Here is a 13,307-nt window from a genome sequence, read left to right as displayed (position 1 = left end):
TGTGTTTGTAGAACAGAGCAACGAACTTCACGAAGGAAATGATGCGACCAACACACGTCGTAAATACTGACATGACGCGACCAACACATCATAAATACTGACATGAAGCGACCAACACACGTCATAAATAACTGACATGACGCCACCAACACACGTCATAAATACTGACATGACGCCACCAACACACGTCATAAATAACTGACGTGACGCCACCAACACACATCATAAATAACTGACATGACGCCACCAACACACGTCATAAATACTGACATGAAGCAACCAACACATGTCATAAATACTGACATGATGCAACCAACACATGTCATAAATACTGACATGATGCCACCAACACACGTCATGAATAACTGACATGACGCCACCAACACACGTCATAAATACCGACACGACGCCGCCAACACACGTCATAAATACTGACATGACGCACACCATCACGCGCAAATTACGAGCTCATCGTCATTTTAGGTAGATCCCGTCATAACTGTTTTGGTACAGTTAATCTAAAACTCATTTTAATCCCAATAAATATGTGCAATTTTAGGAGCATTGAGGGAGCGGCAGGTCTGCCCCCTCCCCCCCCCCCCAAAAAAAAGTTGTTAAGCTTTGAAAATCCAAAACCGTCAAAATGACAGCCTTGGTCATTCTAGTCTGACCAACAGCCAAATAAAAACCTCAAATATTTCATAATGTTACCAATCACTATGTCAAATAAAATCAAATGTCAATCAATATATGTAAATATGGCACTTTGTAACCAGCCCCCTCTGGGCAAGATGTCTCACCTACATATCTACAACATGCACCACCTCTTTACCACATGTGCAGCACAAATGTACAATTGCAAATACACATTCAGCTGCTGTATACTGGTTACATTATTGCTGTTATTGTTGTGGATTTAAGCTAGGTATATAATATAGTATGTTATTGTTATGGTTTTAAGCTAGGTATTTAATATAGTATGTTATTGTTATGGTTTTAACCTAGGTATTTAATATAGTATGTTATTGTTATGGTTTTAAGCTAGGTATTTAATATGGTAAGTTATTGTTATGGTTTTAAGCTAGGTATTTAATATAGTATGTTATTGTTATGGTTTTAAGATAGGTATTTAATATAGTATGTTATTGTTATGGTTTTAAGCTAGGTATTTAATATAGTATGTTATTGTTATGGTTTTAAGCTAGGTATTTGATATAGTATGATATTGTTATGGTTTTAAGCTAGGTATTTAATATAGTATGTTATTGTTATGGTTTTAAGCTAGGTATTTAATATAGTATGTTATTGTTATGGTTTTAAGCTAGGTATTTAATATAGTATGTTATTGTTATGGTTTTAATGTAGGTATTTAGTATAGTATGTTATTGTTATGATTTTAAGCTAGGTATTTAATAAAGTAAGTTATTGTTATGGTTTTAACCTAGGTATTTAATATAGTATGTTAATTTTATGGTTTTAACCTAGATATTTAATATAGTATGGAGCTGTGAGGTGGACGGTAGGTAAATAAGTAGTGTGGTTTCGGGTACATAGGATAATATAGTGTAATATAGAGGGAGTATATAGCCTTATATGTGGGCATGAAGGGTTGTGGAGTTGTGGTATGGTGTATGGTATAGTGTATGCACAGTATAGCATATAAGCAATATGGCATAATATATAGGCATAGGTTGTTGATTACACAACCCTAACAAGACTCTGTGTAGTAGCAACATACCTGTTGTGCATACATGCTTTCTTCCAATGTCCTGTTGATGTTCCATTTATTTCTTCTTTTATTGTTTATTTTTGTGTGAGCGATGTGTGCAAGTGCTAGGAGCTACCGAAGTCAAATTCCTCGTGTGGATAGGCATACTTGTCCAATAATGTTGATTCTGGCTCTGAATCAGAGGAGTGTAAGCAAATCATAGCATTTACAAAACTTCAACAAACAAATGTTTGGTATTTTTACTTGATGACTTACTCATATGATTAATTGACTACCAAACTTGTAATTGCTTGAATTTGTGTAACTCAACTAATCGATTATTTGACAAAACCAAAGAAGGTTGAATCAGTTTATCTGGATACAATGTTTATTGACAGATACGTTTCATCGTCTAAGTGACGTCTTCAGTCTAAACGAACTGCAGGTGTCCCCACTCTTATAAATAATACAGTGACTGCAGGGGTCCCCACCCTTATAAACAATACAGTGACTGCAGGTGTCCCACCCTTATAAACAATACAGCGACTGCAGGTGTCCCCACCCTTATAAACAATACAGTGACTGCAGGTGTCCCCACCCTTATAAACAATACAGTGGCATAACGACCCAAACCAATGACCAGTTTCATATGCAAATATGGGTGTGACCAATAACTACAGTGTCAATGACCATGTGTACTATTCAGAGGCTGTGCAATCACAGCATTGTAAAATGGCAACAGATGTACTCTTTAAACCCCCCCCCCCCCCGGTTCAGGGATGGTCGTTCCTCTTTACCTGGATTACCTGGATTAATGAGCATGCATAAATACATATTTGACAAAACGTTTCAGCGCTAATGTAAAGGATGGCAAAATATGGCTTTCTCTGTTCTCCACCCTGTTATTTCAACAGTACCTTTGTCTTTAACAGAACATACTAGAGTCCTTTACAATGTACTTATATGAAATGAATTTTCATGTGGGCCCTGTGACGGACTGGCGACCTGTCCAGGGTGTCTCCCCGCCTGCCGCCCAATGACTGCTGGGATAGGCTCCAGCATGCCCGTGACCCTGAGAGCAGGATAAGCGGTTTGGATGATGAATGGATGAATGGAAGGATTCCTTTTTTTGCAACCCAGGTCTTAGTTTTATAGTATTTGCCATCATGCCAATCAGCTGTATCATTTTACTCACCCGCTTTATGGTGGAGGTCGTGGACCCCGAACTTCCTGTGGACAAAGCTTTAAAGCCTTAAGAAAACGGAAATATAATTTAATAGTAGTTGTCGATGATTTATCAAAGTATCCAGGGCATTATGGTTTCATCCATTCTGATTGCACCTTAAGTTCCTCGGTCTGCTTGCCTCGTTCTCCCACAGCTGATGTTGTGTTGTTTTTCTAGTCGTCGTGATGACATGGAGTCACTAGGCTATGTGCTGATGTACTTCAACAGAACCAGCCTACCGTGGCAAGGATTAAAGGTAAGTTCCAGTTATTCAGTTGTCACATTTCTATCCTTTCTTTAAGCTTTAGAAATGTTGTAATGAACAAACAATTGTTTATTCCGATATTAATATCTCTACAGCAGTGTTGCTCTTTACGCGGCACGCGAGCCGCATGCGGCTTGTGAGACTTTGTTTTGCGCCTCATATAGATCCACTGATAACAATAAGAACATAGCTATAACTTACTTCTATGGGTTCCGTTTGTGTCGTTTTAGCACATTGAAATGAATTATCCAGCAGATGGAAGCATACTGAAGATACGTCAAATAATGTAGGCTACGTAACAGCGTGGGATCGTGGGTAGACGTATAGCCTGTGTGTAGCTTTGTATTTGCGAAACTTTTTTTTTCATGTTGATAATGCTTATGTATAATTGCATATGTACATGCACACATAAGGTGGGTTCCACTCCCAGCCTTACAAACTCACAAACAAGTATTATATATTTTAATAATGCAATGTAATTATATATTGAAAATAAAAAGAGATGTAGGGATGGAAAGCATGTTACTATATTTTTTTTAAACATACACAAAGATGGTAAATATGTTGAGTGATGATAAAAAAAAAACACCCGAGTTATATCTGCAATCTCTGTGGCTCTTTGAGGAATGGTCTTACTCATAACTGGCTCTCCTAAAAAAAAGTAGTGAGTACCACTACTCTACAGTAACATGTACAGAATTCTTATTACCATCTTAATGTAGAAACGTTGCAAGTGAGCATCAAATGATGGTCTGTTGGATGACTTTGGAAACCAAGAAGAGGAAGAGAGTGAAGGCAGAGCCAAGGATCAAATGGTGGAAGTTGAAGAAGGAAGACTGTCGTGTGGAGTTCAGGGAGGAGTTAAGACAGGCGCTGGGTGGTAGAGTGAAGAGTTGCCGGATGGCTGCCCCCAACTACTGAAGAAATAGTGAGGGGGACAGCTGAGAAGACATTGGTGTGTCATCTGGACAGAGGAAGGAAGACAAGACTTGGTGGTGGATTGGGGAAGTACAGGAAAGAATATGGAGGAAGAGGTTGGAGAAGACGAGGTGAGAAAGTCAGAGAGATGAAGAAAGTAGATATGATTACAAGGAGATGCGGCATAAGCTAAAGAGAAAGGTGGCAAAGGAAAAGGCGCCTGGCAAGTTGTATGACAGGCCAGACACTTAAGGAAGGAGAAAAGGACTTGTACCAATTGGCTAGACAGAGGGGGCGAGCTGGGAAGGATGTGAAGCAGGTTTAGGGGATGAAGGATAATGATGGAAATTGGCTGACAAGCGAGAAGAGTGTGCTGAGAAAGTGGAAGAAGTACTTTGAGGGGCTGATGAATGAAGAAAATGAAAGAGGTGGTTGGATGATGTGGGGATAGTGAATCAGGAAGTGCAGTGGATTAGCAATGAGGAAGTGAGGGCAGCTATGAAGAGGACGAAGAGTGGAAAGGCTGTTGGTTCAGATGGCATACCTGTGGAGGTATGGAGGTGTTTAGGAGAGATGGCAGTGAGGTTTTTAACTATAGATTGTTTAACACAGTCTTGGAAAGTGAGAGGATGCCCAAGGAGTGGAGAAGCGTACTGGTACCGATTTTCAAGAATAAGGATGATATGCAAAGCTGTAGTAACTACAGAGGTATAGAGTTGATCAGCCACAGCATGAAGATATGGGAAAGAGTAATAGAAGCGAGCAGCAGTATGGTTTCATGCCAGGAAAGAGCACCACAGATGCAATGTTTGGTTTGACAGATTTTTTTTGGTAAATTTATTTCTGATTTTTCCCTTTTTCTTCCAATGTAGTGGCCAATCGATCCCTATTCTAGTTCAAACACCCACCCTCATACTGCATGTGTTCTCCAATTGCATCTCTCTGGCCGGCAGTCTCAAAGGAGATGCCACCCCACTTTTGTGACAAGGTGACTCCAGGCCGAACCACTGCTTTTTACCACACACATAGAGACGCATTCATGTGACGAACACAAGCCGACTCCGCACCCCTCCTGAAGACAGCGCTGCCAATTATTGCTGCTTCATCGAGTCCGGCCATAGTTGGATCTGACGAGACCGGGGCGCGAACCCCGGTCCCCAGTGGGCAACTGCATCAACACAAAGCCAATGCTTCGACCGCTACACCACCGCGGACACTGGTTTGACAGATTTGATGGAGAAGTATAGAGAAGGCCAGAAGGAGTAACATTGTGTCTTTGTGGATTTAGAGAAAGCATATGACAGGGTGCCGAGAGAGGAGGTGTGGCATCGTATGAGGAGGTCGGGAGTTGCAGAGAAGTATGTAGGAGTGGTGCAGGGTATGTATGAGGGCAGTGTGACAATGGTGAGGTATGTGGTTGGAATGACAGCTGGGTTCAAGGTGGAGGTGGGATTACATCAAGGATCAGCTCTGATCCCTTTCTTGTTTGCAATGTCGATGGACAGGTTGATGGATGAGATCAGGCAGGGTTCTCCGTGGACTATGACATTCGCTGATGACATTGTGATCTGTAGTGAGAGTAGGGAGCAGGTTGAGGAGAGCCTGGAGAGGTAGAGGTATGCACTGGAGAGAAGTCAAGTCAATTTTATTTGTATAGCCCACGTCACAAATTACAAATTTGCCTCAGGGGGCTTTACAGCAACACAACATCCTGTCCCTAGACCCTCGCATTGGATAAGGAGTCATTCCCTAAAAAAAACAAAAAACCTTTTAACAGAAAAAAATAGGAAGAAACCTCAGGGAGTGCAACAGAGGAGGGATTTCTCTCCCAAAGATGGATAATATACAATGAATGTTGTGTTTACACAGTTTACAGAATACAACATTGAAAGAGGATAACAGAATTATAATGGCATTTGAAAAGGAATGAAAGTCAGTAGAAGCGAGACAAAATACACATCCTTGAACGAGAGGAAGGACAGCGGAAGGGTGAGGATGCAAGGAGTAGAGGTGGCGAATGTGGATGAGTTTAAATACTTGGGGTCATCTGTTCAAAGTAATGGGGAGTGTGGAAGAGAGGAGAAGAAGAGAGTGCAGGCAGGGTGGAGTGGGTGGAGAAGAGTGTCAGGAGTGATTTGTGACAGAAGAGTTCCAGCAAGAGTTAAAGGGAAGGTTTACAAGATGGTTGTGAGACCAGCTATGGACATGTGTGGAGGAGAGACGCTGGGTATGTTGGGAGAAGGATGCTGATTATGGAGCTGCCAGGGAAGAGGAGAAGAGGAAGACCAAAGAGGAGGTTTATGGATGTGGTGAGGGAGGACATGCTAGTGTGACAGAGGAAGATGCAGAGATGGAAACGGATGATCCACTGTTGCGCCCCCTAACAGGAGCAGCTGAGAGAAGGTCATAATGTATAAATGTCACGTTGTACAAGAATTACGGATTAGTTGGCTAACAATTGACTAAGAAATTAAGCGGAAAAGTGTCTCCCCGAAGTTCAGATGAATTGCATCTTTTAAGTGTAGTTTAAAATTCCGTCCTCTCCTGTAGCTTATCTTCTCAAACATCGTCAGTAATGTTTTCATCTCAGATCTACGAAACTGAAAGTAAAAGCAGATGTTAGTTTGCTGTCAGATGTGCATGTAATAGACTGTGTTGAACAGGTTTCTTTTTTTTATTTGTGTGTGTGTGTGTGTTTTATTTTTTTTCTTCTTTAGGCTGCTACCAAGAAGCAGAAATACGAGAAAATCTCAGAGAAGAAGATGTCCACCCCTGTGGAGGTACTCTGTAAGGTGAGAACAACAGAAATAAGACATCAGGCAGTGTAAGAAAATCACATAGTAGATCTGTAACTGGTCTACACAGTCTGGCTCTGGTTAGGAACCTTCAACAAGTCTCATTAAATATCACCCCCAGCAAATTTGGCTGCATCTTCCAGGAAACAGCTAGTTAATTCAAGGCGAGTGGTTTGATGTCCGTAAAGAGTAAATAAACTTTAGCGCATTATCGTGAGTGTGCTGACATCTACAATGTTAAAACCATCTAAAAATTAAAAACATGCTAGGCTGGTCTCTGTATCTTATATCTTCAACAACAACAAAAAAGGTCATATTGATCAAATGTACTGGAAACAGTGCATTTAATTAATTAATGATTAATAGGCATCATGGGAAATTTGTAGAGTTTAGTTATAAAAATCATATTTTTTTTCTTGCTAACGTTACATATTTCTATGGTAATTTTTAGCTGAGATTGTGTGTAAGTGTTCAGATGGTTTACCAGAGCTTGAAGTTAGAGGTATGTTCAGCTGTCATGTAAAAAGTCTACACACCCCTGTTAAAATGGGGGGTTCTTGCAATGTAAAAAAATTAAACCAAGATTAATCATGCCACAACTTTTTCCACCCTAATGTGAGATTGCAACCTATAAAAAATAACATGAAAAACACTCAGAAACAATTTAGGGAACAAAAAGAAAAATATAAAACTTAACCCCAAATACATGTAAGCTGTTCCTGTGGGATTTTCCTGACATCTTCTTGGTTGCCTGCATCTGCAGAAGCCATGCTCCACCAAGAGCTAACAAAGCATGGACGGTATCTCCTTGTGGAAAGATATCAGGAGAGGGTACAACAGAATTTACAAGGCATTAGATATACCATGGGACACAGTGAAGACAATCATCACCAGGTGGAGAAAACATCCACCCAATTTAACCCACTGTAAGACTCCTGAAAGTTCATTGAGCCATCTGAACTATCAACTTAATCCTTCTTTCTTTTTCTTTTTTTTTTTTGACCCCCCCCCCCTTTCTCCTCAATTGTATCTGGCCAATTACCCCACTCTTCCGAGCTGTCCTGGCCGCTGCTTCACTCCCTCTGCCAATCTTGGGGGGGGTTGCAGACTACCACATGCCTCCTCCAATACATGTGGAGTCGCCAGCCGCTTGTTTTCACCTGAGAGTGAGGAGTTTCACCAGGGGGACGTAGCGCATGGGAGGATCACGCTATTCCCCCCAGTTCCCCCTCCCCCTTGAGCAGGCGCCCCGACTGACCAGAGGCGGCGCTAGTGCAGCGACCAGGACACATACCCACATTCGGCTTTCTACCGGCAGACACGGCCAATTGTGTCTGTAGGGATGCCCAACCAAGCCAGAGGTAACATGGGGATTCGAACCAGCGATCCCCGTGTTGGTAGGCAATGGAATAGACCGCTACACTATCCGGACACCCCAATCAACTTAATCTGAAGTGAGTCTAGAGCCTTGAGCCATGAGTGTCAAAAAGATGGTTGTGTTCAAATCGGACACACGGTCTAGGAGCAGGGACCATTTTAATATTTTTTCTAGTATAACACCCCCTTCAGGTGCAGCTGCTCAATCGAGTGGCTGTGGCCTCAGGGCCTAGTAATGAACTTGCACATCAAGTTTGGTGACAACTGGACCAAAGGTTTAGGAGATATGCCTGCTTTCTGTTTCACATTTGTGTATGTAGTAGTGAAGATGTTGGACTTTCAGATCTCCTTTGATAAACTTTGATAGTGAACATCCACTGAATAGAACAGCACGTTTGGTTCAGATAGGTGAAACGATGTAGGAGGAGATTGAAAAACGAGGTTTTTCAGGAAATTCAAGATGGCCGAATGTTTAGTCACACTTAAGAAAATATGGAATATTTTGAAAAAAAACCAACCCGACGATTTGACCTGTATGAGCAAGGAAGACGTATAATAAAATGAGAATAACAGTTGGGTTTCAGCACATTACAGAACAGATGTATCACCAGGCAGTTGTTTGTGTTTGTAAGAGTAAGTATGGCCTTTTATTCTGGTATTGGGTATAAAATGTGTGGCAAAATAAAGCTTTACGCCATCGTGCCAGTAAAGCTTTATTTTGGTACTTATAAAGCATTGCTGGTACGGTGGTGAAGTGGTTAGCATTGTTGCCTCACAGCAAGAAGGTCTTGGGTTCGACTCCCATCCGGCAAGCCAGGGTCTGTTCTGGGTGGAGTTTGCATGTTCTCCTCATGTCTGCGTTGGTTTCCGCCGGAAGATGTGGTTGCCTCCCACAGTCCAAACACATGCAAGTCAGGTGAATTGGAGATACTGGATTGCTACTAGGTGTGAATGTATAATATGAATGTTTCGCTGTTTCGGATCCCTGCGTTATCTCCAGCTTGGTCGGGCGTCCCTCCAGACACAATTGGCCGTGTCTGCAGGTGGGGAGCTGGATGTGGGTATGTGTCCTGGTTACTGCACTAGCGCCTCCTCTGGTCAGTTGGAGTGCCTGTTCAGGGGGGAGGGGGACTGGGGCGAATAGCGTGATCCTCCCTGGTGAAACTCCTCACTGTCAGGTGAAAATAACAACTCTCTGTGTCTGCCCTACGATGGACTGGTGACCTGTCCAGTGGATTTCCCCGCCTTCTGACCAATGAGCACTGGAATTGGCTCCAGCACCCCGTGATCCTAATTAGGATTTGCGGCTTGAAAAATAAATGAATGATCAATGAATAAAGCTTACTTAATTTTCAGCAAGATGACAGAATAGTAAACAAAATAAATGTACAAAGTGTCATGGCAGTGTTTAAATCTGTCACAACAAATTAACTTAAGGGAATGCCTTCTTAAGGACTATGGCAAGAGGTGCCGAAGCACTGCTGACCAGAACATGGCTGCTTGTAGACTCACATGAACTGACTTCCTGCCACATATGATGTCATCAACATAAAGGTGCTGTTTAAATAAATGACGGCGGCGCCCTGTTGGCTCACCTGGTAGGGCGCGTACCACATAAGGCTGAGTCCTTAACACAACAGCCTGGGTTCAAATCCGGCTCAGGCCCGTTGCTGCATATCATCCCCTCTCTCTCCCCTGCCTTTCCTGTCTCTCGCTCTACTATCGCTATCAACTAAAGGCGAACAAGGCCAAAAATTATAATAATTATCTTTATAAATGATAAGCAAGTGTCGCTAAAACACATTGTAGCTGCCAGTTACAGAGGCTGTTGTGCCCTCACTGACCATCTGTGAGACACAGATGGTCAGTGTCTCTGGTTTTAATAAATGGGCACAACAGACCATTTATTAAAGCCAAGACTTAAAAACACTGAGTTAAAGCAATTTAAAAGACTACAATACAACAAATGGTGGGGAGAGAGCCCTGTGGATCTACACCCCCGCAGCCTTCAGCTGTCTCCTGGGCTCCGCATTTTCTTCGTTTGGGGGTGTGGAGCCAATTGTTTTGCTGTTCCACACCCGCTTTACCATGCGTCTTACCAGTTTCTGTCCACTGGAATGTAGTCCTAACACCAGCAAAGACTCAGTGTAGCCTCATTCTTACCAGCGGCACTTTCTGATACCTGAATTGTGTAACCTATGGGACATACCAACCGTGTAAAGGCATACGTATATGTATACACACGTGTACATACACATTCACACCTGGGGACAATTTAGTACAGCCGATTCACCTGAGCTACATGTCTTTGGACTGTGGGAGGAAATCGGAGCACCCGGAAGAAACCCACACAGACCCGGGGAGAACATGCATACTCCACACAGAGGACAACCTAGGATGACCCCCAAGGTTGGACTACCCCAGACCACCCACTCAGGACCTTCTTGCTGTAAGGCGACCGTGCTAACCACTGCACCACCGTGCCACATTTAATGAACTATATTATTATTGTTAATTATATTATATATGAAACAGTAAGGGCGGTCTGACAGGAAGCAGAAGCGGGGCAGGCTAAGCTAACCGCTAGCCCATGCAGACCAGCAGTTCTGAAAGTCATCCTGGCGTTCGTTCTCTTGGACAGTGATTTTTTTTTTTTTTTTTTTTGGTTATGTTGGATATATGTGTTCTTGTAGTGTTGTTGTAGTTTGGATATACAAGTTCTTGTAGTGTTGTTTGGATATGTGTTCTTGTAGTTTTGTTGTAGTTTGGATATGTGTGTTCTTGTAGTTTTTTTGTAGTTTGGATATATGTGTTCTTGTAGTTTGGATATTTGTGTTCTTGTAGTTTGGATATGTGTGTTCTTGTAGTTTGGATATATGTATTCTTGTAGTTTGTATATTTGTGTTCTTGTAGTTTTTTTGTAGTTTGGATATGTCTGTTCTTGTATTTTGGATGTGTGTGTTCTTGTAGTTTGGATATAAGTGTTCTTGTAGTTTGGATATGTGTGTTCATGTAGTTTGGATATGTGTGTTCTTGTAGTTTGGATATGTGTGTTCTTGTCGTTTGGATATGTGTGTTCTTGTAGTTTGGATATGTGTGTTTTTGTAGTTTGGATATGTATGTTCTTGTCGTTTGGATATGTGTGTTTTTGTAGTTTGGATATGTATGTTTTTGTAGTTTGGATATGTGTATTCTTGTAGTTTGAATATGTGTGTTCTTGTCGTTTGGATATGTGTGTTCTTGTAGTTTGGATATGTTTGTCTTTGTAGTTTGGATATGTGTGTTCTTGTAGTTTGGATATGTGTGTTCTTGTAGTTTGGATATGTGTGTTCTTGTAGTTTGGATGTGTTTTTGTCTGTGTTGCACTGCCGTGGGCTGGGGGAAATTGTGTTTCGTTTCATGTACGCAGGTGTGTGGAATGAAATGACAAATACATGTTCCTGCTTCCTGATATATCAAAACATTTTATGAATGAAATGACAAATACATGTTCCTGCTTCCTGATGTATCACAACAGTTTTATGAATGAAATGACAAATACATGTTCCTGCTTCCTGATGTATCGCAACAGTTTTATGCCTGATAATTTCAGGGCCCAAACCCGACCCAACTAAATGAAAGCAAACCCTCTTGGTTGCAGAGCTGGAACTTGGGGTCCAGCATGCCAGACCAAAAAGATGAACTGAGTAGAAAGTCCACATGCCAGTGTTGACCAAACTGAACTCAGAAAGTGGGGTGTGGCGTTCTAGAACAGCAGTGCACCCTTCAGCCCACCCCACACCACCCTCACCTTCCTCTTTCTCTCCACCTCTTTGTTCCTTGCAGGCAAAGACATGCTGAAGATGAGTGCTTACGTTGTAAAAACGGTTAATGTGTCTGTTTCTCAAGGGCTTCCCAGCAGAGTTTGCAATGTATCTGAACTACTGCCGCGGCCTGCGCTTCGAGGAGGCCCCAGATTACATGTACCTGCGCCAGCTTTTCCGCATCTTGTTCAGGTACGTACATGCAGACACGCTGCTTATCCCATGGCTATTACTTCAGCTGCATGCACACCCATACCAGATATGACGTATTGTTAAGAAACCACTGCATTTACATACCAGATATGAAGTATTGTTATGAAACCACTGCATTTACATACCAGATATGAAGTATTGTTATGAAACCAATGCATTTACATACCAGATGTTAAGTATTGTTAAGAAACCACTGCATTTACATACCAGATATGAAGTATTGCTATGAAACCACTGCATTTACATACCAGATATGAAGTATTGTTATTAAACCACTGCATTTACATACCAGATATGAAGTATTCTTAAGAAACCACCGCATTTACATACCAGATATGAAGTATTCTTATGAAACCACTGCATTTACATACCAGATATGAAGTATTGTTGTGAAACCACTGCATTTACATACCAGATATGAAGTATTGCTATGAAACCACTGCATTTACATACCAGATATGAAGTATTGTTTTGAAACCATGGCCTCTTCACACACAGAAACCTGCAGACCACACTGCTGGTTTTCTCCCCTCTTCGCATGTTCACTTACCTTAGCAATTCTGTGTGTGTGTCAGTTAGGCCTTTACACTGGTTGTGTGTATGCATGTACAGTGCATACAAAGTCTTGACTAAAACATGTTAACCTGTCCTTTACCTTGAGCACTTACTTAAGGTGGGGCAAAGCACCACAGGAGTGCAGTTTGAATGGTCAGAACAGATGTGTTGTAAGTCACGTGTTTTGTTGGAAGGGGGGTGTTATAGAAGAGGAACTTCATCTGGTCTTGGGGTGGACTTTGTTGGCAGAGAGGAGTACCGTTTTCATAGTTTCACAGCAACATCGTTCACCTGCTTTGTACATGGCTTAATAGCACATCTGACCAGGTCATTCAGCGTTGCTCCTCGGAGGGGTGTCCCACAAGGCACATCAGCTGAGACTGTGCACAAGGCCACCAGTGCAGCCAGCACAGGAGCCCCTCATGGAGCAGCCATGGTTTCTGTAAAA

The 13,307-nt window shown here is 42.0% G+C and overlaps 1 protein-coding gene across 2 annotated transcripts in view; it reads left to right on the top strand.

The window, feature by feature from the left end:
• Positions 1-13,307, top strand: part of csnk1a1 (casein kinase 1, alpha 1) — a 122,439-nt gene that overhangs the window by 93,905 nt on the left and 15,227 nt on the right. For both annotated transcript variants that reach the window (XM_056297919.1, XM_056297849.1), the window contains exons 6-8: positions 3,111-3,189; positions 6,834-6,908; positions 12,177-12,283. In XM_056297919.1, the coding sequence (XP_056153894.1) occupies positions 3,111-3,189; positions 6,834-6,908; positions 12,177-12,283 (261 nt within the window). The remainder of the gene's footprint in view (positions 1-3,110; positions 3,190-6,833; positions 6,909-12,176; positions 12,284-13,307) is intronic.

This window comes from Lampris incognitus, chromosome 1 (assembly GCF_029633865.1).
Source record: "Lampris incognitus isolate fLamInc1 chromosome 1, fLamInc1.hap2, whole genome shotgun sequence".
Lineage (NCBI taxonomy): Eukaryota > Metazoa > Chordata > Actinopteri > Lampriformes > Lampridae > Lampris > Lampris incognitus.
The sequence above is the reverse complement of the archived record's forward strand: the minus strand, read 5'-3'. Positions and strand labels throughout refer to the sequence as shown.